This window comes from Passer domesticus, chromosome 11 (genome assembly GCF_036417665.1).
Source record: "Passer domesticus isolate bPasDom1 chromosome 11, bPasDom1.hap1, whole genome shotgun sequence".
NCBI lineage: Eukaryota > Metazoa > Chordata > Aves > Passeriformes > Passeridae > Passer > Passer domesticus.
The window spans coordinates 21867373-21893901 of record NC_087484.1 but is presented as its reverse complement, the minus strand read 5'-3'; the positions used below and the strand labels follow the sequence as shown (position 1 = coordinate 21893901).

Here is a 26529-nt window from a genome sequence, read left to right as displayed (position 1 = left end):
CATAGTAAATGCAGACAGTGCCTGTCACTTCTTTCTGCATTGGAAAAGCTAGAGGAAGGAAACACTACATCTCAGGGTGCCTCTCTTGGTAGCCCAGACCACCAGAGCACATTGATGGTCTTGGCAACTTGGGGCTCTTGCTCTTCCCTGAAGCCCCACATATTCCAAAAAGAATTCTGCCTGCTGTGCTTGGGGAGGAGTTGGGTTCCTTCATCTTTATTGTCAGTCAGTTCTTATGTTGTTCCCATATACTTGCCAAGGCTGGATTCATTTCTCCTTTGGTCAGGAGCCTCTTCCCTGTCTGTCCTTTCCTCCAGAGAGGAGGAAAGTTGCACTCACTTGAGAGTGTCCTCTATGTGTTATCTATTTGCTTCTATTTTAGGAGACAAGTATACTCCTTATTCTGATGCCAAAAGATTTTTGCTTTTTTATCTATTTTCATATATTCCTAGCTCTGTAGACCCTTATTGTATACTTACATGGTTTCTTAGCTAGCATTCAGTATTTTTCAGTACTTGTTAGACAGACACATTCCTGGAATCCCATTCTAATCTCTCTGCTTCAGTGAACCAGGGCCATTCTTCTACTTCCCCAGGTATGTAGACATAAAGAATGTGGGGCTAGGAGAAAGGGGGGAGGCTTCAGTAGGAGGCTGAACCAAGGGGGAAATTACTTCATTAACTGTACTTTTAATTGGGATTCTTGTCAATTATGCTAATTTGCTAAACTTATAAAAGTGTCATAGCCCTATATCACATGTGCATTTTGCCCTAAGTGCACCTGAAGGATCCTTCAATAAACAGTAACCACCTTTATCCTTTTAATCTTTGGCTTGTGATTTCAGGGCTCAGAAGGGCATCAATTCTAATTTGATTTTTCTGTGGCCTCAGGAAAATTTCAGCTGATGCTTATTTTTAATGTCTTGTCAAAGTGAGATCTGTGTTAAGACAGCTTGTGCTGCTTTAACTTCTGTGTTCCACTGTGTAGCAGAGCAGTCTGTGTGGGAGCTGTCTGACTTGGTGGCAATCCTGAGTTTTTCTGGAGTGTGCTCCCATTCTTCCATGCCATTTATCACTTCAGTGCCTTCATGTTACAGGCAGACCCTCCTTTCTCAAATTTTTTCTTCAGTTACTGTGTGCTGCCTCATTTTCTGGAATGGGCTATTACTGTTGGCCCTGCCTTGAAGTGGGCTGGTGTGGAGAGAGATTGGAGAAAGAAATTATTGCTTGTTATTTTTTCTCTGAATTCCTGTAGTTAACCTCAGAAACCTCATTTTGTCATGCAGCAGGAACAGGCTTTTTTTTTTTTTAATGGATTGTAGCTCATCTGAACAGCACTGATTCTCTCTCAGGTTCAGTGAATTTAAAAGGAAATTATATCACAAGGTTTTTTCTTTGCTAACTCTTAGGCATTGGAAAAACCTGAATCCCTGCAAGCTGGTAATAGATCACATCTCATAAGGTTTCTTTTCATCATATACTAATTTAGTTTTCAGATCCATTAGTTAATGTGTTTGCTTATTTTCTGACAGGAGAGCAAAAGGATAGTACTGATAGGATAGGAACAAATAGGTATTTGCTTTATATTTCCTCAGTTTTTCACTGAAAGAGAAGTGTCACAGAATCATTTTACCTCACCACCTCCACATAAATGCTTAATCAGTGCCAAATACTGTGAAGTTGTCTAAGGGCACAGCCTAAAGAAAAGTACCAATTTAAACAAAAACTTCTTAGACATTTTTCCAGTGAGCTTGATTTGAGGGAGTGATCTGAGGAGAAAATGCTCCCATTAATCAGTGGAAAGTAAGGCAAGCTAAATAACTTGGAAGAGATTTTATGTTTTGTAACCTGTGCTCTGTGATGTTTTTCATTCAGTTTTAAATTAGCTATAAGGTGTGCACCCTGTTATTTTTCAGTGTCTGAAAATCTCAGAATGGACAATTTTTATCTTAACAGGCCATGGAGCAGATGTGAAATGTGTCGACTGGCATCCAACCAAGGGGTTAGTTGTGTCAGGAAGTAAAGATAGCCAACAGCCCATCAAGTTCTGGGATCCAAAGACTGGCCAGAGCCTTGCCACACTGTAAGTTCTTATGCACACACTTTTGATTTGCTTAAATATAAGCTAACTTTATAAAGTATTTTCTTCATTCCCTTCGTAGCTCTTTTCCTCACAACCTTTCAGCCCTACACAGTTGCTGCCACATGAAGCTAGGGCTTTAGCTGTGCCAGAAAATCCAGAGGTTAGATGAGGACCTGGAAAATGGAGACTTTAACATTAGTTATTTAAATTTACTTTGTTCTTCATAGTCAGTCTAGTGACACAGTTCTCATTCAGACTGAGACAGGGAAAAACAAATGAGGTGTTCCGTCTGCCTGATGAAAACTGTCTATGCTGCAGTAGGAACATGCACAGTAACTGGATGCTGTCTCAGTGAGTGCCACCAGTTGCTTTGCAGTACAAAGGACCAGGATCAAAGCACAGGGCCTGTGCACAGAAAGCCCCAGTGTTCTGCTTTAGTAGCCTCAGCTGCCTTGTTATTGACCTGAATTTGTGACTGGCAGACACATTTTTATGTGTCTGAGAAATCAGCTTCAGGACAAACAATCTGTTTGTTTCTGCCTGCTTGCAGACATGCTCACAAAAACACAGTGATGGAGGTGAAACTGAATCTCAATGGCAACTGGCTGCTGACAGCTTCTCGTGACCACCTCTGCAAGCTCTTCGACATCCGCAACCTGAAGGAAGAGCTTCAGGTCTTCAGGGGGCATAAGAAAGAGGCCACAGGTCAGAACTCTTTTTATGATGTAGATTATTATTACGAAGCTTAGATTTAAAATTTAAATTATTTCCATTTGTTAGAAATCCTAGTGTTATACCTTGTGATTGTGGCTTACTGTGTGTTTCAGCTGTGGCCTGGCATCCTGTTCATGAAGGGCTGTTTGCCAGTGGAGGGTCTGATGGGTCCTTGCTGTTCTGGCATGTTGGGTATGTGGCATTTTCATCAGCACATTGGAAAGGTGTTGGTCAGCTGTGCAAGCTATTAGACAAAACACAAAATAGCTCTTTTCCCCTTTGGGTCCACATTTAACCTGCATATTTATGATAATACTTCTTCTCTGTAGCTGAATAATTTGTTAATATGCTTCATTTATGAAGAAGTTTTCCTGTAGAAATGTACTTTAAAGGATACAATTGCTTGCACAAAACCAGATATGTACTGAGTGATGAATGGCTGAAACTCCTAGTTTCTTAAAGCTTGTTATGAGGTGCTGTAATTACTTTGGTTTTGAATGTACAATTAAAAATCCCTACATTACTGAACTGCCTATTAAACCACAGGGAGCAATCAGTTCACCCAGTAGAAAAATTACAGAGGCTTAAATTTGACAAAATGTGGGATAGAGTATGAGCAACAACTGAATAGCAGAAGTTTTCTATTGTAGCTGTAGGAGATACTCAGCTGTGTGTGACTAATATTTATTTTTTTTATGCATCAGGGTTGAGAAGGAGGTTGGTGGAATGGAAATGGCCCATGAAGGAATGATCTGGAGTCTGGCATGGCATCCCCTTGGACACATTCTGTGTTCAGGCTCGAATGATCACACCAGGTAATTTCAAGTATTTAAAGAGAAGGTCTAAGGGAACATACTTACTTTCAGAAACTAGAACAGTGTCTGGCATCAGTGAATAAATAGATTGGGATGGTTCTGTTACACAACCAGTGGCCAAAGCAGAGACACAACTTACGTTAATAGGAAGCACTAGGTGACATTTTATATTACAAGGTAGAGTCTGACCTCTTGTAACAAATATTATGATTTTGGTTGGTGGGAGCTTTTAAATCCACTGAAGAAAAGTTTAAAAAAATAATACTTGTAATTTCTTACTGAAGAAATAGTCCTATCTCCACAGCAATTTTTCCTGCAGATCACCTGCTGGTCATGTCTTTTCACATTGCAGACACCTTCAGAGGCTGTAGTTTGTGTTCTCAGGTTGGACATGCTATAAACACAGTGCATTTTATAAATGCAGTAAATTTTCGTGGGGACGTGTGCATATTTAGTGTATATGAAGAATATTCCACTTGAGCAAGAAGGTTTTGGAATGGACTAGAAATATTTTTTTTCAGGATCTGATGTTGATCTCTTGTACTTACACACATTACACTTTGAAGTATCTTCTAAGTTGTAATGTTGGGTTTTTATTTTTGGCTTGAATCTCATACCCTGTGTTCAGATCTAGAGCTAAACTTGATTTAGTAAGAGTTAAATCCTTACATAATCCAGATACTACGCTAAAAATCAAAGAACTAATTAGTTTAAAAATTGTTCATGCTCTTGACCCTTTAATGAGATCATGTAACTTCCTTTTGACAGCAAGTTTTGGACTAGAAATCGACCTGGAGATAAAATGCGAGATCGTTACAACTTGAACCTGCTGCCTGGGATGTCAGAGGATGGTGTGGAATATGGTGAGGCATTTCTCCTCAGTGGGGAAGGAGGAGGATTGGGGTCAGGAACAGGCCTAGATCATTAGGTGACACTGCTGGGTAAGGTGAGGAAGCAGAATTCTAGCATTGGGGACCACTTAGGCAAAAATACCTTTTTCTAAGGATGATTTTACTGCCCGTGTTATCAGTGATCACCATTCCAACAATGGGTTTTCTTCTGTTTCCACAGCTCCAGGAGGTAAGACCTGCTCTGTCAATCACAAGAAGGAGGTTTGGCTCTCCCTCTGGCAATATCTCCAATTTACTTTTCTTCCTGAAAACTTCATCTGTCTTCAAGGCTTCCCACAGTCCTGAACTGCAACAGGAAAAGCAATAAGAATTCTACTAAAACCTTTATACTTTACTCTTAAGGATTTATCCCAATAATTTTGGGCTGCTCAGGATTGACCAGTTCAATGGTGTGCCTCAGCCACCAACTGTATTTCCATGTGTTTCTTCAGATTTTTGATTATTTGCCTTTTTTCTTTTTTTTTTCTTTTTTTTTTTTGGATGGGGCTACTAAAATACAGCACTTTACTACAAGTTAAAATTTAAAATATATAGATTTGTTATAACAAAAATGGTTATGGGTTATTATTTATTTTTCTAAGCTTCTACCTTAAATGTAACCTTCCAGAAAGGACATAGTTTTTGATCTTTTGGGGTGTGTTTATAAATCTGATCTTGCAGTTCTTTGAATATTCTGTAATTCATATATGAAACTAAATTGTGACCTACCAGTTGTAAAATATCTATTTACTATTGGGATATGATACTAATGGTAAAAGCATGTGAGAATCTAAAGGGATGAAGTAGTAATGTAATAATGTTTTCTAAGAGTAAATATTTATTGGTTTTTTTTTTCTCTAGATGATCTGGAGCCCAACAGCCTGGCAGTTATTCCTGGGATGGGAATTCCTGAACAGTTGAAAATAGCTATGGAGCAGGAGCAGATGGGTAAGTAATAGCTATGGAAAAACATTCTCCTGAGCAATCTGAGTACTGTGGGACTTCTTTTTCATTCTTTTCATGTTCTTTGGGAGCACAGATGCTTTTTTCTAAAGTTCTGTGTTGTGCATATTTGCTTTGTAAAGAAGGATGAGCTGACAACCTCTGTGAAAAAAATAAAGGATCTTTGTGTAAGCCTGCATTGCTCTGACTGTTTGTTTCCCTGGTGCCAAAGGGAAAGATGAGTCCAATGACATTGAGATGACAATCCCAGGACTGGATTGGGGAATGGAGGAAGTAATGCAAAAGGACCAAAAGAAAGTGCCACAGAAAAAAGTTCCCTATGCAAAACCAATACCAGCACAGTTTCAGCAGGTAAGTACCTGATACTGAGTGAACAGAACAACCTGTTCTTTTCTCAGCTTCAAAAAGTGTATGTCTTTTGAAATGTCTTGGATTTTACAGCTCTCCTGTATCAACACCTCATGCAATTTACCACAGTAGCTAGTTTAATTACTATTTAAACATAAACTATTTTATTAAATACCTTCTATCTTGTTCTGTACCTGGGAAGAACTTATAAGATAAGGAAGTTTTATTCAGCATTGTTTTTGCTTTCAAGTATCTCTACTACAAAATGTTTTAGCATATCCTTTTATCCTTTCTCATTGCAGCAATGTGTTGCACACAGAATTAATCTTGTGTTTCCTGATCTTTGTAGGCCTGGATGCAAAATAAAGTTCCTTTGCCTCCCCCACCTGAGCCACTGAATGATAGAAAGGAGGATATTAAGCTGGAGGAGAAAAAGAAATCACAGGCAGAGATTGAGCAGGAAATGGCAGCACTTCAGTACACAAACCCACAACTCTTGGAGGTGTGTATGTGTGGAAACACAGGGATTAACAAATTTGCTTTAGCCCTTTCTGTGACAGATTTGGACTTCAGCACTAAAGTGAGCAGCTTCCTGTAGCAGTTTCACCTGTTTGGCTGTTTTCACTTTTTACAAAAAGCCATCTAATTGAACAGGATATTGCAGTTAATGTGTGATGATGTGAAACCCTCAGTGAGGCCACCACATCCCACTTTACCAGTGGGTCTCTTCAGTTAGTTATTGCTGTTAGTTACAAGGAAAGCATTCTTAAATTCCTGTGAAATGGGATGACTGCTTCTGATTTTTAATTGAAACATACCTCTGTGCTTAGTTGATTTTCTGTCTCTCTTTTTTGGACAGCAACTGAAGATTGAGAGACTTGCACAAAAGCAAGCTGAGCAGGTGCAGCCCCCGCCCCCAGGAGGATCTCTCCATGGACCTCAGCCTTTCCCAGGGCAAGGCCCAATGTCACAGATGCCTCAAGGGTTTCAGCAGCCCCTTCCACCTCAGCAGATGCCAATGAATATGCCTCAGATGGGACCTCCTGGTCCACAAGGACAGTTCAGACCTCCAGGACCCCAAGGACAAATGGGACCTCAAGGTCCATTACACCAAGGAGGTGGAGGTCCACAAGGGTTCATGGGACCACAAGGACCTCCAGGCCCCCAAGGGCCTCCACAAGGAATGCCACGGCCTCAGGATTTACACGGACATCAAGGAATGCAGAGACACCCGGGCCCTCATGGGCCAATGGGGCCGCCAGGCCCACAGGGCAGCGCTGGCCCACAGGGACACTTGGGACCGCAGGGCCTGCCCGGCTCTCAGGCTCATTTAGGACCACAGGGCCCGCCTGGCCCACAAGGTCACCTGGGTCCCCAGGGTCCCCCTGGAGGTCAAGGAATGCAGGGGCCACCTGGTCCACGAGGAATGCAAGGACCTCTTCCTCACGGCATGCAAGGAGCTCCGGGATCTCAAGGCATGCAGGGCCCTATATCTCAAGGGCCTTTGATGGGACTTAATCCAAGAGGGATGCAGGGTCCACCAGGACCCAGAGATAACCAGGGACCTAATCCACAAGGGATGATGATGGGTCATCCACAAGAAATGAGAGGTCCTCATATGCAAAGTGGTTTGCTAGGACACGGTCCCCAGGAGATGCGGGGCCTTCAGGGACCCCCGCCTCAAGGTTCAATGCTGGGACCGCCGCAAGAAATGCGTGGGCCACCCGGTCCCCAGGGCCAGCAGGGACCTCCACAAGGCTCTTTGGTGGGGCCTCAAGGAAACATGCAAGGACCTCAGGGACAGCCAAACCCTTCGAGGGGGCCGCACCCTTCCCAGGGCCCCCTGCCCTTCCAGCAGCAGAAAACGCCTCTGTTGGGTGATGGGCCTCGCCCCCCCTTCAATCAGGTACGTGGGGGGCTTTGGAACAAGGGGAGTTCTCAGAAGGTGGGAGTGGCAGCTGTCTGTGCAAGAGAAATGAGAGAATGGAGGTTGGGTATTCCTGGCAGGACTGAGGCCTCAGGAAAATGGAAGTGATGATGAAAAGGGTTCTGTAGCTTGGGAACGGCAGAAGGTGTCCCTGTCCGTGGCAGGGGGATTGGAAATAAGTGATCTTTAAGGTCACTTCCAACCCAAAGTATTCATGATTCTGTGACAGGTAACTGTGGAAAGGGATTATTGGGAATAGTAGTACAGAAACCAGTCTGCTGTGAAAATATGTCACCTTAAGAGAAACTCCTTTTTTTTTCTTATTTTTTTTAATTTAAAGACACTGAACTGTCCTAAGTGGGGTATTTCATTGGGAGCAGACAAGCACTAATAAAAGTCAAATTTCAAGAAACTGAACATAAGAAAAGTCATCTGTATTAATTAAAGCAAGGTATTGCCAACTCTCCGTTGTCCAGAGTAGTTAATCCAAACTATGGGATGGATTTACCATAGATGCTGACACACCTGGAACCAGCTTAGATCTGGGTGAACTTGACAGGTGACTCTAAGTGTGGAGGGGTACAGAGGGACACAGCACTTTGCATTTTCTGCCCTCCTGCACACCACACAGAGCTCTCTCTGGTTATTGCCTCCCATAAGTTCCTAGCTGGATAGCACCAATTCTTACTTTGTCTCATTTCCTTCAGTTCTTGGTGAATTTTGAAAGGGAAGTTGGGAAAAAACCCATACATAATTGAAAAAAGAAAATGCATGGTGTTTTTTAACTGGAATTGTCTCTTTTAGACCTGCCCTCAATAGTTTCACTCAAGGCTTTAGACATGCAGAGTACTTAGTGTGTAGTCCAGTACCAATCACAATGAGGAATTGAATATTCCAATGAGCTGTAGCTCAGGGATTCCTTTTCAGACTGAAGCACAGTAGCCCACAAGTGGTGGGTTTATTTGAATATTTTTTTCTTACAAATCAATAATTCCCTCCAGAAGGCTGTTAATGTGCCACTGCTGCTGAGATTTCAAAAGCGCCCAAGTTACACAAAGGAGTGCTGGTTCCCCAACTATATAACTTAAACCAGCAGAGTTGTTTCTCATTGCTGTCCAGGGAGACTCATTTTTCTTTGAGAATAATCACCCTGTTTGTGGAGGGCTGTCCTTGTCTGCCCTTGCCACTGACACTTTGGAATTCAGCAGGGTGCTTTTGATGGGTGGCTGGTTATTTTCTTTGAATACTGCTATCTTAAAGGCTTTTACAGATACTAAAAAAATGACATAGTGAGGTATTTTAACCCATTCTTCCTTCTTTGTACACCTTTAGTATGGTAATGGCTTTTAAAAATTAACATATTATTAAATTTATGTCAGGTTTTGCTCCATTTTGCTTCTTTGTAATATGAATACAGCACAGTTCCTGTTTAAAAAGGCCCCATATGTGATTTTTTAAAAATGCAATAGACTTTAGTTTGTTTTCTGTTCTGGATTTCACTTTTTTCCTCTATAAACTTGTACAAATCACTTGTCTTCCTTTTCAGTAGCAGAAGTGTGTGAATATCTGCTTTATCAAGGGCTTGTGACAGTAACACAGAACAGTTACAGATAATTGCAAGGGTTAATCTCCATATCAAATACCACTGTTACCTGCCCTGCCTGTACACTGGATTTGCTGGGATGCACAAGGCCATTTTCAGCTTTTAGTAAAAGACTCTTTCTAAACTCTGCATATTTCCCAGCTCAAGCCCAGTTTGAGGCCTGGAATGAATTTTGAAACAGAAATCCCATGAAAAGGCAGAGTTCTGTGTTCCCAGCTTGGCAAAGCATGGTTTGTTTGTAATCAAGGTTTCTGCTAAGGAGAGTTATTTACTGAGTGCTAAAAACTGCTGCTTTGGTTAAACACTTCCATAAATGGAAGAAGTTCCATAACATTTATTTTAAGTAAGCATCTGCTAAATATATGGGAAATGCTGGAACTCCAGCAAGGTTTTGCTCAGGAACAGCAGAATCACTGTGATAGCTGGCTCTTACCTAGTCAGAGGATGGATTTGTTCTGGACTCCAGTCAACATTCCATCACTAGGAAAGTATTTTTGGGGATGTTGGGGTTTTTTTAATGGGCATTAAGCCAGATCTTTTATTTTGCTTATTTTTCCAACATTCTTACAAAATTAATCAATGCAAATATGAAGTTTGTAGTACATATTTGTGTGCTTTCTTGTGTTTATCACCTACATTGCAGTTGAATATAAATTTTTAACTTTAAACCATATTTCAAGACATGATGGGGTAAATGCACAAATAAACTTTCTGCTTCTCTGCAACCAGAAACAAAAAGGTAGTGTTTCTCAAAAATAAATGTAGAGCATTAAAATTATTTAACTTTGATTCATGGAGAAGTTAAGCAGTGTAATTATGACCCAGTGATGTGCTGGAGTACAGGTCTTTAAGTATTTCCAGGCTGGTTCATATTTTTATTGTTGGGTTTTTTATCTGTGGTATAAATTCTGTACATGTCCCTTTTCAGTTCCAGTCACGCACAAACCCCAGTGAGGACTTTTTGTCAGCCCTGTGCAGTTGAAAGGCAGAATCAGAACATCATCCAAACACAGTTTTCCAACCAGTGTCACCAGAGCAGGTCCTGTCAAAATCATTTGATGAGTCAGTGACAGCAGCTGAATTTAGAGACCATAATTTTATCCTTTAAAATTCACAGAAAAAAAAGAGAAAAAATAGCAAAAACCACTTATATACTTTATTTTTTTATTTGGGATCACATAAAGCACACAAAACTCTGCCCACTCTACTGCCTCTGCTTTTTTTTTATCCTAAAATGAAGAAAAATGAACTTTGCCATCCTGTTAAAAATGAAACTCATGTTAACAACTTAGGTTTAGAGAAGAGGTTTCCTTATGGCCCTGTCATTGTCCCCTCATCCCAACATTCTTGATACTTATTTTTGTATATATAGTTTCTCTTTTTTGTTCCTTTCCAAATGAAGTCTTTGGTCTGTGAAGAAGCTCTTTAACTGCCTGTAAATCAGTACCTGATATTTTTCAAACAAATTTACATATTTTCCTCAGGAAAATTCCTCTGTTCCTCCAGAGGAACAGAATATTTGTATCAAATACTCAATAAATTCAATATATTCTTACAGAATAGTCACACTCGTGAAGAATATGAGCTTCATCATCTTTGGCTGTGACAGCTAACCTGTGAATAGCTGCAAAGCTGTTTCCTGTGAAATGCTGTGTTTCTCAGTGGCTGAAGCATTACTGATGTGAAGGTTTGGAAACTGAGGCTGAAACCATTGGAACATGAGCTGTTTCTGTTGTACAACCTGTGCAAATGCACACCTTAGGGAAAGAAAACTGTTTTGCACTCCTACAAACATTTTTAATTACTCACACATGGAATTCACCTGGCTTTTGTTCTCCCATGCTCACAGGATGGACAGAACCCGGGTCCTCCTCCTCTGATACCAGGCCTGGGGCAGCAAGGAGGACAAGGTCGTCTGGGCCCTCACAACCAGGGACCTGGTCTTAATAAAGGTAATTCCACATCTTGTCTGTTCTCCTGGGAGTCAGTGTGTTCAAAGAGGGGCTGTCCCAGTGCAGGGCCTGGGCTGAGAGAAAAGCTTCTCTGGGCTGGAATATACAGGAAAAATTTTCCCGGAAATATTGTTTCATGTGAAAGGTATCCCATATGCTTTCTGGAACCGTGTGAACCAGAGCATCCTGAAGTGATTTAGAATCGGTTCCACCAACCTGCTGTGCTTTTTCTTGCCCCTGAAGGCGATGCCCGAGGGCCACCCAACCATCACCTGGGCCCGCTGTCGGACAGGCGGCACGAGCAGAACAGCGGCGGCCCCGAGCACGGGCCAGAGAGGGGCCTGTTCCGAGGGGGGCAGGACTGGAGCGACGGCAGGGACAGCAGGGGCATGCCCGACAGACGGGGACCTCACCCCGACTTCCACGATGACTTCGAGCGGCCCGACGACTTCCGCGATGATTTCCACCCAGACAAGAGATTTGGCCATCGGTTACGGGAGTTCGAGGGGAGAGGAGGCCCGCCACTGCAAGAGGAGAAATGGAGACGAGGGGGACCTGGGCCTCCCTTTCCTCCTGATCACAGGGAATTTGAAGGAGGTGGTTCCAACCGGGGGCCTCCTGGTGCTTGGGAAGGACGGAGACCTTCAGATGACAGATATCCACGGGATCCCGAGGATGCGCGCTTCCGAGGAAGGCGAGACGAGAGGTAAGAATAAATCCATTTCTCTTTCTTGGGGTGAAGGGTGAATGGAGGGAACTCTTTTATTCCTGGTTTCCTTTTCATTAAGGAGTCTATCTGTTTCAGATTTATAAACTGGAAACCAATAAGGAAATGAAAACTAATATACCTGAGTGTAGAGTCCATAAAAATCATTCAGTAATAGAAGAAAACTTGAAAAATGGTCATTGTACACAGCAGCTTCCGTGTCTTTAAACAGTAAGTAAAGAGAAGGGGGAAAGTTTTAGAGAAGATCCAGTGACACAGGATGAAGATCTGAGGCCGTTTTGATGAAAATTGAGAGGAGACTTAAAGGTTAAAGTGACAAACTTTTGAACACTAGAAGTGGATTTTGAGATTCTGTCTCCAGTCACAAACTACAGCATGACTGTAGAGACTGTAGGATGAGATGCAATGCCCTTGTGAGGAGCAGGAACAGTGATGTGACTGCCAGATAGAAGGGACAGACATACAGCATCTGTTGGACTGTCGAGACTATTTTTTCATATGTTTGCTTGTAGAAATTTTATTTCTCTTTCTGACTTATTTCTTAATGCCAAGCAAAGAACTCAAAATAATCTGATTTACTGCAATGTCCTTGTCATTGCTCACAATCTCCGAATAAATCACCAAGGGATAAATTTGCTTTTAGTTACCAATGTAAATATGGAGGAATTAATGCTGTCTCTGAAATGAATTGTCAGCAAAATTGCTCCAGATTTATGTTAGTTTAATTAAATGAAATTTGGCCTCCAAGGTCTAAGCCTCTCACTGACCACCAACTCTCTATGTATCAGAACATGTGCTTGTTACAAATATGCTGTGGTCTCCACATAATGTGAATTTTGTGTGTTTTAGTTGCCTTTTTAATCATTTTCTTACATTCCTTTTACTTTGCATCTATACAGCTCTTCTTTTAGCTATTTTCTACCTAGCTCTGTAAGATGTAACTTCCTTTTGTGTGAAGAGTATGAAAAGAAATGAACAGTAACTTAAAGAAGGTAACAATTAAAGCCATTTTTAAAAAGTAAAGCCAGAGAAAATCTAGTTGGATGGTCCAGTGGTCCAATGGTCTGCATCACAGAACTCTAAAAGACACAGCAGACAAGAATTTTAGAAGCTCAGTAGAGATTTTTCAGATCTTATATTGAAAATGTTTAGGGGCTGGCAAATATTTTATTACGGTCCTGATTTTTAAAAAGCTTCAGGAAGGGAAACAAGAACCTTGTGACCTGCAAATCTGACTTTTGAACTATAAGAGTATTCTGTTTACCAGAGTACAAGTGTTTGCCCAGAGAGTTTGAAGTGAAATGGCACAAGGCTCTAAAAGGCTCACTGTGCTGGTAAATTTGATGATTTTCTTGGAATGAAGGTGAACTAGGTGCCATTTACTGCAGATGCTGTGGTGGACTTAATCCCAACCACTCGTTTAGCTGACTTGGTTTGAAATTGAGATTGTAACTGGTTTGATCAAGCATGAGAGGCAAATGTGTGTATGTGTGTTTCTCTCTAATTTCCCATCCTTTTCATCCCTGTCCTGTTCTTACTCTGTATCAACATGATGCTTCTACTGCAGAGACCTGCCTCTTCCTGCCTGCTAACCTGCACAGTGTGTAGTTGTGTACAGTAAGGTCCTAGGCCTCGGGGAAGAAGATGTGAGAGCAGTCAAACAGAACTGAACCCGAAGCAAGGCAGGGCTTTATGTGTGACTGACATGGAAAGGCAAATAAGGATATCCATAACACAATATTAGGAGCTGTGGCTGTGTCAGGCATAGGTATCGTAGATTTCAAAACTCAACTGTGTCCATGAGTTGCCTGAAATAGGAAGGGCCCTGTTCCTGCAGCCCTGGGGCCTCGTGTTGAAAATCTTGGTAATTTCCAAGCTAAGTTGAATCACACCGTATCAGTATTAAAGCAGGAGGCCCTCTAAGAAACCTCTAGAGGACTGTGCTCTTTCAAGGCTAAACAATATTGCTCTGTGATTATTTGAACCATTTGTACCTGAAACTGTTGAGGCTGTTTTCCCAAACCATCCAGGTTAATGTAAATGGTTCATGGTCCATCCAAAGCACTCCTCCATCCACTGTTGTACCTGTACAGGCACAGCAGCCTCCTCTCTGTATTGTGTTTGTTTTCTGGGAGGTGGAGACAGACCTATTGTTTTTTATTAAAAACAATGTAAAAGTTTAAAAAATATTGTATTGTGTTATGACTACTGTTAAAATATTTAAATTTGTAATTAAAAGGTTAATGTTGTTAAAATTCTAAATAAAAGTATCTAAAGTTTTGCTTGTAATAGGATGCACTGTGTCGTTAATGAGCTGGGGAAGGGGACGCTGCACACAGCCAACACCACGGGAACACTGCTGTGCTTCCAGTCCAGCCAGAGTGCAACTGGGAGCACTGGGGAGGTGGGAGGCTTCTGTCACTGGGCAAGGAGAGCTCCACAGCGTGTGCTGTCACCGAGGGTGGGCAGAGTAGCATGGGGTGGCACGGTGGGGACACCAGTGTCCTGCACCACCTGAGCACCTCAGCCGGGCTGTGACAGACAGGCGTCCTCGCAGGGCAGGGCTGAGCTTTGCAAAGCCTCCAGGTGTTTGAACTGCTGGTGTCAGGAGCAGAGCTGCTAGTTATTCACACAGCCAGCTGCAGGCTTACCTGGCATGGCACTGACAGCTCAGGAAGAGCCATTCTCCTCTCTGAAGAGCTGGACAAGGCCCCCAGCGTGGTGCTGGAGGAGCTGTACTCAGCTAAGATGCTGTGCAGAACCCAGCTGTAACAAATTCCTGCAGATGCCCTTGGTACTTACTAGACAGCAGTTATCAACTTCAGGCTCATAATTACATTTTGCAACACAAAATTCATTACTGCAGTTGGATAAACTGCTCTTCAGGTTGCAGAATGCCACTGTGCACTGTTCAGCCATCACTGTGCCTACAGATCCAAGGGTAGTCTAGATGCATTTGCTAAACTGTAAACTTTGAAGAATGGAATGAAAAGGAGAATTGTCTGGCAAAAGAATCATAGAACTAATAGGAATGAGATCCTGTAATATTTTGTTACAGCCATGAGTCTCATTGCTTCTATGTTTTCAGTTTGTTTTATGATGGAAATGGAAAGGAAAAAAGGGGAATGTAAGAGCATCAGAGTTAAGGGGAACTCACACTTTGCCTTGCCTTACCTCACCTTGTATCTATCATCACTCATTGATTGTTTTTCCCACCTTTTCATTAAATGAATGCAATGTGTTTAATAATATTTTTCTTGTATGAAAAGCCAACATAATCAGTGGAAGGAAATATGAGAGGAAGATTACAAAGCTTACTATCAAAGTGCTCAAAGGCAGAAATGGGCACTTTCCCACCTACAAATCCTGTTCTAGTACCTGTATGTGCTGTAGCATTAAGTGAAACAGTTTAGGAATGAGTTGATAATTAAACTGAAGCTGCCTCAGTGATGCCTAAAAGCCACATTTGTATCCTGTTCTTTGTTGTAGCTTCCGAAGAGGAGGACCCTCGAGACACGAGGGCCGGGGGCCCAGGGGCAGAGATGGTTTTCCTGGCCCTGAAGATTTTGGGCCAGATGATGCTTTTGACTCTCCAGAGGAGAACTCCAGAGGAAGGGACCATGGTGCTCGGGGGCGAGGTCGAGGTGCTCTGAGAGGTAAGGGGAATGTTCTTCCACACAGAAAGAAATGCAGGGCTGAGGAAGGAAAGGCACTTCTTGGGCAGGTGACATGATTTTCATGAATACAATGTCTCTTCTCACTCCTGTCCCCTGCTTCTCTTACTGCTCAGGAGCTCGGAAGGGTTTGCTTCCTACTCCAGACGAGTTCCCACGCTTTGAAGGAGGGAGGAAACCAGAATCCTGGGATGGAAACAGAGAACCAGGTAAAAAATTGGGTGACGTTTGTAGACTTCTACAATATAATAACTTTTAAAAAATATTTTTAAAACCATACCTTTTTCCTGTACCTCACATGTTTGTTACCAGTATTTTACCATGAGAAAAGCCAAATGCAGTTCTTTGGTCTTTTAAATTCAGGAAAAAAGAACTATACAGAATTTAACTGTCTCTAAATACAGCTGTCTTATTGAATAGAAGTGATTGTGGCCTCAAAGCCTTGATTTTCTGTTATGTTCTTGTACAGTCCAGAACTGCCTGGGCAGTTGTCACCTCTGGATGACTGAATCACGTCATGGGGGTTTTTTTTAATATCTTTATTAATGCCAACAGTAATCTTTCTTTGTGTTGGTGTCTTTTCAGCTGCAATGTCTGACAGCTTATATTTGCAGTTGTCTTACTAAAGGCAACCCCATATGGGGCAAGACAGAACTGTAGAATGTCATGGAAAACAAAGCACAGATGGCACATGAATAAATGAAGGTGTGATTGTCTCTAAAATATATGGAAGCATTTTATACTGGAAAGAACACTTTACATCTGCCACACTTTTCTTTCCCATCATCTTCAGAATCTGTTTTACCTTTAGCTTTTTTTACTAAAAAATGGGACAAAGGAGAAACTTTACATAATTTTAACTTCAAACTGTGTGCCAAACAGCGTGGGCAGTTTGTAAATTTATGTGGCTGCCTTCAAAAATGAAGAGTAATGATCCAATGAACATTACTTATCCTGTGTTTTCCAGGTCCTCGTCCAGATCACCCTCCTCATGATGGGCACTCTCCAGCCAGCAGAGAACGTTCCTCTTCACTCCAGGGCATGGACATGGCCTCACTGCCACCACGGAAACGGCCCTGGCACGACGGACCCGGAACCTCTGACCACAGGGACATGGATGCTCCAGGTGCACCTCCAGAGGAGAGGGGCAAAGGTAAAAACCCCTTTCATTAGAACCCTGAGTAACACTGGCATGTGTTTTCAGTAGTGAGTGTATCCAGAACTTCCCTGTTCAGAGGGGATGAAGCTGAGCTGGTAAATGGCTGATTTTATCAGCTGTAAGACTAGAGACCAGTCTTACAGGAACATAAGAACAGAGAGATTTTCAAACATCAAATCCAGATCTTGTCTCCAGCATCACAGAACCCCCTTCTTTACTGCCCTGTTCAAAAGTAATTGGTTTTTGGTTCCCTGTTACTCAGCTGGAAAACTCATTAAGAGCATTTTTCCCTCATTTTCAGAATAGTTGTTTATTAATATTAATGTTTGTGATGTTACTCTTTAACTCAAATATAAGAACATTGAGCCTGGAGTGATATGTCCCTGAAGTGCTCTCTAAACCTCTGAAGACCTGACTTACTAAAACATTATATTTAATGGCTTTCTAGTTACCTTTTGTGTACTTCTCTATTGCTTTAAGAATCATATAAACTTTTAATATACACAACATCCATGGACAGACCTCTAAAACTTAATTGAAGTAGACTATGCTTTAAAAAAAGAGGGAAAATGTTTTTCCCTTAATCTACACTTATCATTCACTAATTTAATTCGATGTCTTGTGATGTAATTAAGTTAAATGTTGGTTCCTGTTATTACTGAATGCCACCTCTGACTGCACTGAACTCCACCACTTCCAGCCTGAACCAGCTCTTCTCCAAGTCAGAGCTCTGATTTCTTTATTTTTTCTAGAAATTGTTCTCTTTCACTATCCTTGTTACTCTGTATGTGATATTTTGAGTTTTAAATTATCCTTTTCTAAATTAAATGAGGTAACTGGGAATTGCACACACTATTTAAGATGTGGTCTAACCATGGATTTCTACAGTTCTCTTGTATTTGTTCCACTTTCTCCATTCCTTCCTAGCAGTTCCTGGTGTTGTAGTTCCCTCTAAGTGGTCCCATGCTACTGTGACCCACAGAACACATTCTTTTGGAGTCAGTGCTAGCATCACAGCAGTTCTTGATCCTGTTTCTTACAGATCCCAGGACTTCTGTTCTCTTGTGTAAATACTGTGTTTATTCAATGTCCTCACACTGACTACCCACTGTCAGGTAGTGAGCAGTGACAAACATCCTTCTCATTTCCTTCCAGATGCTGAGCTGGCAGCCTGCAGCTGAATTTGCTGCTGTTAGACTGCACAGCTTTGTCTCTGATGCCACTAAACCCTGAATTCCAGCCCACCACTGTCCCCAAGCTCATTCAGTTTTAACTGCTTATCACTCCTCCTCTGCATGGACTCTGTTCCCAGGTTTTATCATTCCTTCACAGATGTTTTGAATGAAACTCTACTGATAAACTTCTCTACCAGTATTTTTCCTTCCATATCTACATGCTGTAGTTCTCAATTTAGCCAGCATCTATCAAATCTCTAAGGATTCCTTTTCCAGCTTCAGTTATGATTGTGATAACTCAGATTCTTTGTTAAACTCAAAACAATTGTTGTCCAGGCACAAGTGTGGTAATTAACTCATCACTAAAACGATGGCAGAAAGCCTGATAAACCATGAACAATACTTCTTCATATGTGGGCTACATCACTTTCAGTTGTATTGGTAAAATTCTTTGAAGATTAAAACTTCATTAATGTTTCTGTGAAACAGTTTGGTGACTGTTTTACATGGAATCATCCACAGTCAACAAAAATCACTCTTGCTAAAGTGCAGCAAAAATACCTGAATTTAGCTGTAGTAGGTGTCCTTAAAACGAGGTTATCACTGATTTTGTTTTCTCAAAATACTACTACTTATTTTAGGCTAATTAATTGGGTTGGAGTTTTTTGTTGTTCATATCAAACTTATCAAAACCAAAAAGGTATGTGAGAATTAGAAAATTCTATTCTGTGAGAATTAGAAAATTCTGTTCCTGGCAGTAAGAGCTTGAGTACTTTTTTTTCCAGGTTAGTAGTAAAATAAAGCATTTTTCCATTATTTTTAGCAAAAAATTGGAACAAAACAGTAATGTTACTCATGATCTTCACCATTGGCCTCAACTGTCTCAATTGTCAACACTGCTATGTCTCTGTTTAGGATTTATAAGAAGTATTTTGCAGTAAAAACAGAGAGAACCCCAGTGTTGAAGCACCAGAACTGGCAGTTCTGAGGAAAAGCTATCACTATTCTGACTTCATTTCAGTGCCTGCTGACAGTATCAAATGTAAGCTCCTTTAATTCCCAAGGAATTGCTTGATTGTTGTCTGTTTTCTTAACTGTAATGGAGACACTTAATCTGTGTAACAAAATTGTACTGAGGGAGGAGACATAAAATTGCAGGTCTCAGCTACAGCTGGTTTAGGAACGATGACAGCACAGCAGAAGCAGCTCAATATCTGGCATGTCTGAGAAGAGACTCAGCTCAAACTTCCACCAGTAACTGGTTGTGCTTCCTTTGCAGGACGAGCAAATTCGGGACCTTCACAGAGAGCGCCAAAATCTGGGAGGTCCAGTTCTCTAGATGGAGACCACCACGATGGATTCCACAGGGAGGAAGCCTTTGGTGGAGGCCCTGGGGCAGGCAATAACCCTTCTCGAGGAGGAAGGAGCAGCAGCAACTGGGGAAGAGGAAATAACATGAACTCTGGCCAGTCCCGGAGAGGAGGATCTCGGGGCGGACGAGGCCGATAGAAGAGGCTTTGACTGGGTCATGCCCAGTCCTTGTGGGACAATATTTAAATAGACTGCTACTCTGGACTCACCTGCAATGCCACGAACCTGGATTCTTAACTGGGATAACTGAATGTGCATTAGTTCCTAACAAGGGTCTTTTTTTTCCTGAATCAGTCCTTTGCCTCTGGCTGCAATATTGTAGCTACCTTTGTTTTGTTCTTTCCACTCCCATTCCCCTCACTTTCTTTTTTTGTCAAGAGCTGGAATTTCTTTTTAAGTGTTGTGGAACATGGGGCATCTCCACAGATTTCAGTTCACCTCCAGACAGAAACTTGTTTCTATATGTACAGTTTGTCAAAGAGTTACATTGGTTTTGTATGAATACAGAATGTAATTTGCGCAAAAATTATCAAAAAAAATCAACAGTGTGTGATTCTTTACTCACCTATTCCTACAGAGGTTGTGTTTAGGCAAACTTGAGTTTCAGATGGAGCAACAGTACTACCTCCTGAAATCTCAGCCATTTCAAATACTGAGAGCTGATTCCTGGTTTTTGGTTTATCATGTACAGAGAAGTTTCATTTTCACCTTTAGCCACAGCTGTCTACAGATTACAATGGTGCTGAGGTCCAAATTCCAAAATGCAGGCAATCACCACTGCTTGCTAGTCTGCCATCCTGAAACAGAAAAGAGTGGAATAGTGTTTAGATCAAGTTTTCAAAGACGTAGTGTGAGTTCCATAACCTGGATCCTAACACAGACATCACAGCAAAGAGTGGCATTCTACACTAGGCTAGCCACCAATATTTGCTCAGAACAGCATCTGTTTATAGAAATTGAGGAACTTTAGCAGTTTGACTGGTATGTTTTACAGCAGCTGTGTGACACATTGTTTAAAGCTATGGGTGTTCAGCAGAGTCTGGTGCATTAATTGCTGAGGTGCAATTCATCACTTCCAGAATAACGTTTTTTTAAGTGTTTTTTTTCTTTAGGATATTGTTACCTGGTTTTACTAAAGGAGGGAAATGAGGAGGAGGGGTTATTCCCATTTCCCACATTTCATAATAAAGCTGCTTACCAACCATGAGTTTGTTTTCCCCATAAATCATTCCTATTAATTATCTCCAGTCACCATGTTATCAGAAGGCTCCTTTAACACCTAAAGCCTCAGTGAAAATGTTATCACGTAAGTACTTATTCTACAGGCACCCCTCTGGAAGGTCCTGCATTGAAAGTAGAGCATATAATAAAAAATCACTACTAGGCTTCCCTCTCTCCTGCCTTGAATTTCAGGATGAGACTCAGTTCTAGAGGCTGCTGCAACCCAGCAACACCAGAGCTGTTGCATCTTCTCATAGGCAGGTTCACCAAAGACTGGCTCAAGTCCTGATGTCCCATCTTCCTTAAAGACACCAAAGCACAGATGCTCAACTGCTGTTCTCTTGGTTCAGTCAGTCACTCTTTACTTGGTTTTTAATTTGTGGTGTATCAAATCACATTTGAAAATTGTAACTGATCATTAGCCTATAAAATCTTTGGTATGGGGGTCAGGAGAGACAGAAGGGTCTAAAAGGAATTAACTAGAAACAGCTGAGATGCATCTGCTATGACACAGTTTGTCCCTGGAGAAAAAATGCTTTTTAGCTCTATCTGAAGGACTTTGGGTTTATGTCTGGGAGTTGGGATTTGTCTTGTAGTTTTCATGAGAAATACTAATGAGTTCATCATTGGCAAAGAGGAAAGCTTGCCCTCTTTTTTCATCTAGCAAGCCTGATATATGTTTAAGGGGCTAAAGGAGGTCTAATATTTAGACAATTTAGAGGATGGAGCTCTAGGCTTTAATTAAACCACAGTCCTCTACCAAAGCAAGTTTATGTAACAAGAGAAAAAACAGCTTTATCTAAACAACTTATATTTCCTCTGATGATTGGTTAATTCCTTAAACAATTATGGTACTTAATGTTAAATAACACTCTTCAAGGGGCAGCTTTTTAAATGGAGTTTTGAAGTGTTTCACAGTCATATGCTCAAAATGTCCTAAGAAAATCTGATAATTAGATATAGTTTCTACAAAATCTTGGAAGGTAACAGCATAGCAGAAGAGACAGAAGCAGCTTCCCAGTCTGTGATACCAAGACCCACTATTACTGGGAAATTGGAACAGCTATTTAATGGGAATACTTCTGTATTCCTCAGGTCATGTTATTTTACCAGTGCTGCACACAGACTCTTATGCTCTGCCTGTTAGTTCAGAAGTAGTCTCAGATTTAATTTTACACTGCTGTTAGGAATAAAATTAATTTTATATACTGTAACTTAGAAATTGTAAAAACAAGAGAGCTAATTTAATGCTATTCTCATAGCTCTGATCTACATTCTTAATGGAAAAAAGTGACCATTAGTGAAATGTCTATACTGACAACTGGACACAAATAGTTTTATTAAAGCAATCTGTGAACACTTAAGCACGCCCTTTAACAATTTCAGTTTAATTCAGAAAAGTATTTGGTAAATCTTAAAACTAAATATGATAGCAGGTGAGTATTGCAGTGGCTTTGTTTTCTCCATGAGGCACAAATGCTCAGTGAGAGCTCCCTGGGGGCTCTGTGAGGTTTGGCCCGGTGTCCCATTTCCTTGCACGGTCCAGCACCCAGCCCAAACGGGAGCACCCAGCTCTGTCAGCCCGAGTTCAGCACCTCCTAGGGCAGCTCAGTTTCTGCACTGGAGCAGAGCTCCAGTTACTGGCAAATCTATTTCTGAACGTCAGGCTGGCACAAGTAAGCAACTCCTGCCCAAGTTCAGAGAGCAGTATCACACACAAAAGTAAAGTTCTAAGGGTGGAAGCTCCCGTTTTAAAGCCCCGTTTGGTCCCTTACAGCAGTACCTGCAAACGCCAATGCTCTTGACCAACATGAGCACTTTGCATCCTCTCATCATCATGCAGGAACACCCCCTCCCGTACAATTATGGGCAGTGCTTGTGACCCACAGCCCCAGGAAAGTTTGTTTCACTTACTGGATGGTTATTTTAAAGCTGCTTTATAGAGAGAAATGCAGTTCAGTGGCCAGAGTCTTCGTATTCACCACTGGTCTGAGGTGACAGCAAAAACAGTATGTGTTCATAGTGTAGGGGTCAGCACAGAATGAGGTAACACCAGTTAATTTTTCAATGTTCTCCCCTAGCCTCGATGGCATTTTGCTAAATCATCTTCGTGTTTCAGCATCCGCCAGCCTTGCGCACCTCAGCCGCTCCTCAGCACGGGCGATCCACGATGACGCCGCACGGCTCCGGTCTCTGCAGCAGCCACGGTCGCAGGCCGGGGCAGGAGCGGGTGCCGCCAGCTCCCCACCCAGAGGTGGAGCGCTGCCGAGCCGCGCCAGGGAGCGGGCAGCGCGGTACGGCCAACAACGAGCTCGGCGGGCTGACACCGCACACGGCACCCCGGCGCCGCTCCGGGCTGCCGGCCCCCCTGCTGCTGCTCCAGCGTGGCGAGGAGAACGCGCCGGGCCGCGGAGAAGAGAAGCGGCGCGCCCGCTCCGGGAGCCGGCCGGCGACAGCGCGAGGCTCCGGCTCCGTGTGCGAGGCGCTCCCGCGGGGCCGCGCCGGGCTCACAGAGGCAGCGGCGGGCTCACAGAGGCAGCGCCGTGCCCCGGCGGCACACGGCGGCGCGGAGCAGCGCGGCGAGGCGGCGCAGGCCGGCGGCGCCGCCGGGCAGCGCGGCCAGGAGCGCGGCGGCGGCGGTGCCGAGCTGCGCGGCGGCGCCCAGCGCGGTGAGCGCGGTGCTGCGCAGCGCCAGCGCGGCGTACAGCGTGCCGAGCAGCGCGCCCAGGTAGAGCAGCGCCCCGCGGCCGGGCTCCCGCAGCAGGCGGGCGGGCCCGCGCAGCAGCGCGGCGGCGCCCAGCGCGCACAGCGAGCCCAGCGACCAGAGCAGCGCGAACTTGCGGGCGCGCAGCAGCAGCAGCGGCGCGCACAGCCCCGCCAGCCCGAAGCACAGCGCGGCCAGAAGCACGCACAGCCCGCTGCCCGCCAGCCGCTGCCAGCGCGACAGCCCCGCCAGCCACGGGTCCTCCTCGCCCGCCCAAGGCCACACCGTGGCGCCCGGGGCACTGCCCGGCGGGAACGGGCTCAGCGCGCCCAGCCAGGCCCGCAGCCCGCCGCCGTCCCCCGCCTCCTCCTGCGAGCCGCCGGCCGCCGGCGGGGCGGGCGCCGCGCCGGGAGCGCTGGCGGCGGCAGCAGCCTTGGACTGCGCGAGGTACTCGTGCAGCTGCCGGCCCAGGTCCGCCATGGCGGGGTGGCACCGCGCGCTACACCGCTCCCGCCGCCCGCCCCGGCGCCGCCATTTTCCCGGGCAGGGGCCACATCCGGGGCACGGCACAACACGCGGCCGCAGCCCGGGGGGAGCCGCGCGCATGCGCCGGGGGCCGTGAGGCGCAGGGCGCGTGCGCGGGGATCGTGAGGGCTGAGGGGGCGATGGGGGACAGGGGTCTGTGAGGGCTGGGAAGGCTCTGGAGACTGCCAGGGCTCTGCGCTGTGAGGGCTATGTGAGCTGTCTAGGGCTGCGGGGTCCCTGAGGCCTGTGTGGGCTGTGAAGGGCTACAAGCCTGGGATTAGCCTGTCAGTGATTGACAGGTGGGATCAGCCCCGGAGATTGATTGACAGGCGGTACTAAGAGTAATTGAGATGTGGAGCCGTACACTCAGAGTGATTGATGGGCGGGGCCAAGGGTGATGGGAGCAGGCTCAGTGGTCACAGGCAGGGCCACGGGAGTGCCCCTCAGCTGCAGGTGACACTGAATTCACCCGCAGCACCGGAGCTGTCCTCTGTAGCCAGGCCTCCGTGCCTGAAATTGGGATTCCGCCTCCCCAAACTGAAGATCCGAGGATTACTCGCAGACAAAAGCTGCCAGACGGACCGGTCTCACTGGCCTTGGCTTCCTGGGGATGGGCTCTCCTGCCCCACAGACACTGGGGTGCCAGGCTTTCCTTCCTGTGGAAAAGGGCCGTCCTTCACAGCCAGGCACCCAGGGCTGAAAGTGGGATTGCACCTCTGTAGCAGCACATCTCGCCCCACACAAGAGCTTATCTGTTGCTTTTTAACTGGTCAGATAACTCAAACAGGACAAGCTGTCTTGTATTGAGTCATTTTGGTGCCATGGGTTTAACACTGGTCTGGCATCTGGAAGATAAAGCTGAATTTCTGACTGACAGACTCCTCACTTTATAAAAGCTACACCAAACTTTGACAAAGCAGAAATTTTCTGTGCTTTTCCTGGAAATGAGTAGAGTTTCTCCCACGAGCAGGGCTGCCTGCTTTGCAGTTACTCCCCTGAAGGTTAAGTGAAAGGAACATGTGTACTTTATCATCATTTCAGTGATCAGTTACATTTGACTCCTAATCAATACTATTTATTTTGCTAGCTTTAGTATAGGTACCTTGATGTCCTGCACTGTTTTGTGTTACGCTGTAATCTCCTTGTACTAGTTTGTAGTACCAAGAATTGCTCCCAGACAGAAGTTTCCAGGACATGTGGGTCCCACTGGCCTTGACTTCCCCTGGGCTGTCTCTCATCTGTGCCTGAAACACTGGGGCTGTGAGCTTTCCTTCCTATGGAGCAGAATATTCCTCTTTTTTCCCTAGGAGACCATGGCCAAAATTTGGATTGCACCTTCAAAATTCAGTATTTCCAAGGATTACTCCCACATGAAAGCTGCCAGGACCGACAAGTCTGGCTGGCATTGGTCTCCCCCTGGTCACCTTTCAAGTGCACCTGAAACACTGGGGCTGTGTGCTTTCCTTACCATGGAAATGCACTGTCATTGTCACCTAGGAGTCCACAGCAGAAATTCTGAATGCCCCTGTACATCCAAGGATTTCTCCCAGATGAAAGTTGCTGGGATAAATGGGTTTCCTGGACCTTTCCTCCCCTGGGCCGCCTCTGACCTGCACCTGAAGTACTGGGCCTATGTGCTCTCCTTCCTGTGGAAATCAACTGTAATTCCCATGCAGGAGCCTGTGCTGGAAATTTGATTTGCACCTCCACGAGTGCCATGTGCTGGAGAGTTTCTGTGCAGATACACTGTTGTGCAGCACAGTAAACTGACATTTCAGACTGTGATGCTACATGAGGCTGAGAATTAACCTGCAGAGCACCATGCTTTACAGGCTGCAAGAGCAGAGTGGCTGCCACAACTGCCTTCCAAATTGTGGTTATCAGCTGTAAGGGACAGGTCATGAACACTATCTGTGCTGGCAGGGGTTCCCATTCGAGACTTGTGTTGAAAGAATTTCATTTAGCTATAGACTCTGAGATTCAGCAAATGTTGTGGTAGAAAGCTGAGAAGAAAACAACAATACTGCACCGGTGTGTTTGGCATGGCTTACAAGAGGCAAGGGGAAGCTGCAGACCAGCACTGTTCAGCAAGCTGTTGCTGTCTCAACATTTAACTTGCGTCCTGTGAAAAGCAACCCCACTTTGGAGTCATGAATTTTCCTGCTCAGCCTCATGTGCCATCACATTCTTTCACTCTCCAAAACCCAGCTTCAAAACTTAACGTGTCCAGCAATGTTCTCCTACTCTGGGTCTTAAACCAAAAAGGAAGCACTGGCCTTCCCTTTCCCCTTGCAATCTCACAGAGTCCAGTTACAAAACTAGGTATGTTCAGCAGTTTGTACCCTGGAAAAGGTTCTAGAGGAGAAAGAGGCCATGCTGGAATTCGCTTTTCTTTTGCAGCTTATAAACTGCCCAGCCAAGAGTGAGACGATTCGTCTTCCTTCCCAGCTTTATTCAGGATGACATTCTTTCAGTCTCCAAGATTCAGAATCCCAAATGGAACCCCTACACCAGCTGCTCCCACTCTAACAGGGGGAGGCGTGACTGTCACCTGCCACTGTCAGCGCTCACAAAGCACACCACACGATGGCGGTGTGTACTTGCAAAAGAAGGAAAGTCGCCTTTTCTAGCTCTAAACCCCCCAAAATGCAGATCCAAGTTCAAAACGTCACTGCTCTC

At 44.1% G+C, this 26529-nt stretch overlaps 2 protein-coding genes and 1 long non-coding RNA gene across 4 annotated transcripts in view; 1 reads left to right on the top strand and 2 right to left on the bottom strand.

Moving 5' to 3' along the window:
• WDR33 (WD repeat domain 33) overlaps positions 1-20607 on the top strand; it is a 68608-nt gene extending 48001 nt beyond the window's left edge. The window contains exons 8-23 of one of the 2 annotated variants that reach the window (XM_064435783.1): positions 1956-2082; positions 2633-2787; positions 2910-2988; positions 3501-3611; positions 4380-4474; positions 4683-4691; positions 5363-5449; positions 5676-5815; positions 6162-6314; positions 6672-7718; positions 11192-11294; positions 11538-12000; positions 15511-15677; positions 15812-15904; positions 16663-16848; positions 19309-20607. In XM_064435783.1, the coding sequence (XP_064291853.1) occupies positions 1956-2082; positions 2633-2787; positions 2910-2988; positions 3501-3611; positions 4380-4474; positions 4683-4691; positions 5363-5449; positions 5676-5815; positions 6162-6314; positions 6672-7718; positions 11192-11294; positions 11538-12000; positions 15511-15677; positions 15812-15904; positions 16663-16848; positions 19309-19538 (3245 nt within the window). In that variant the 3' untranslated portion in view covers positions 19539-20607. Of the gene's footprint in view, positions 1-1955; positions 2083-2632; positions 2788-2909; positions 2989-3500; positions 3612-4379; positions 4475-4682; positions 4823-5362; positions 5450-5675; positions 5816-6161; positions 6315-6671; positions 7719-11191; positions 11295-11537; positions 12001-15510; positions 15678-15811; positions 15905-16662; positions 16849-19308 lie in introns of those variants that run through there. The other variant, XM_064435780.1, reaches the window with a different exon arrangement.
• Positions 2781-6859, bottom strand: LOC135309619 (uncharacterized). Its single transcript, XR_010369814.1, has 3 exons — positions 6631-6859; positions 4605-4808; positions 2781-3040 (listed from the first exon to the last, which is right to left on the bottom strand). It is a non-coding gene; the product is annotated as an uncharacterized LOC135309619 (long non-coding RNA).
• SFT2D3 (SFT2 domain containing 3) lies at positions 10316-23914 on the bottom strand. Its single transcript, XM_064435786.1, has 4 exons — positions 22536-23914; positions 19966-20197; positions 16645-16827; positions 10316-15881 (listed from the first exon to the last, which is right to left on the bottom strand). The coding sequence occupies exon 1, from the start codon at positions 23803-23805 to the stop codon at positions 23149-23151; it is 657 nt and encodes a 218-aa protein (XP_064291856.1). The 5' UTR covers positions 23806-23914; the 3' UTR covers positions 10316-15881; positions 16645-16827; positions 19966-20197; positions 22536-23148.
• Positions 23915-26529: the final 2615 nt, after the last annotated feature.

Excerpts from the sequence above, each read along its gene's own strand:
- SFT2D3 (XM_064435786.1), bottom strand. The coding sequence starts at position 23,805 with ATGGCGGACCTGGGCCGGCAGCTGCACGAGTACCTCGCGCAGTCCAAG.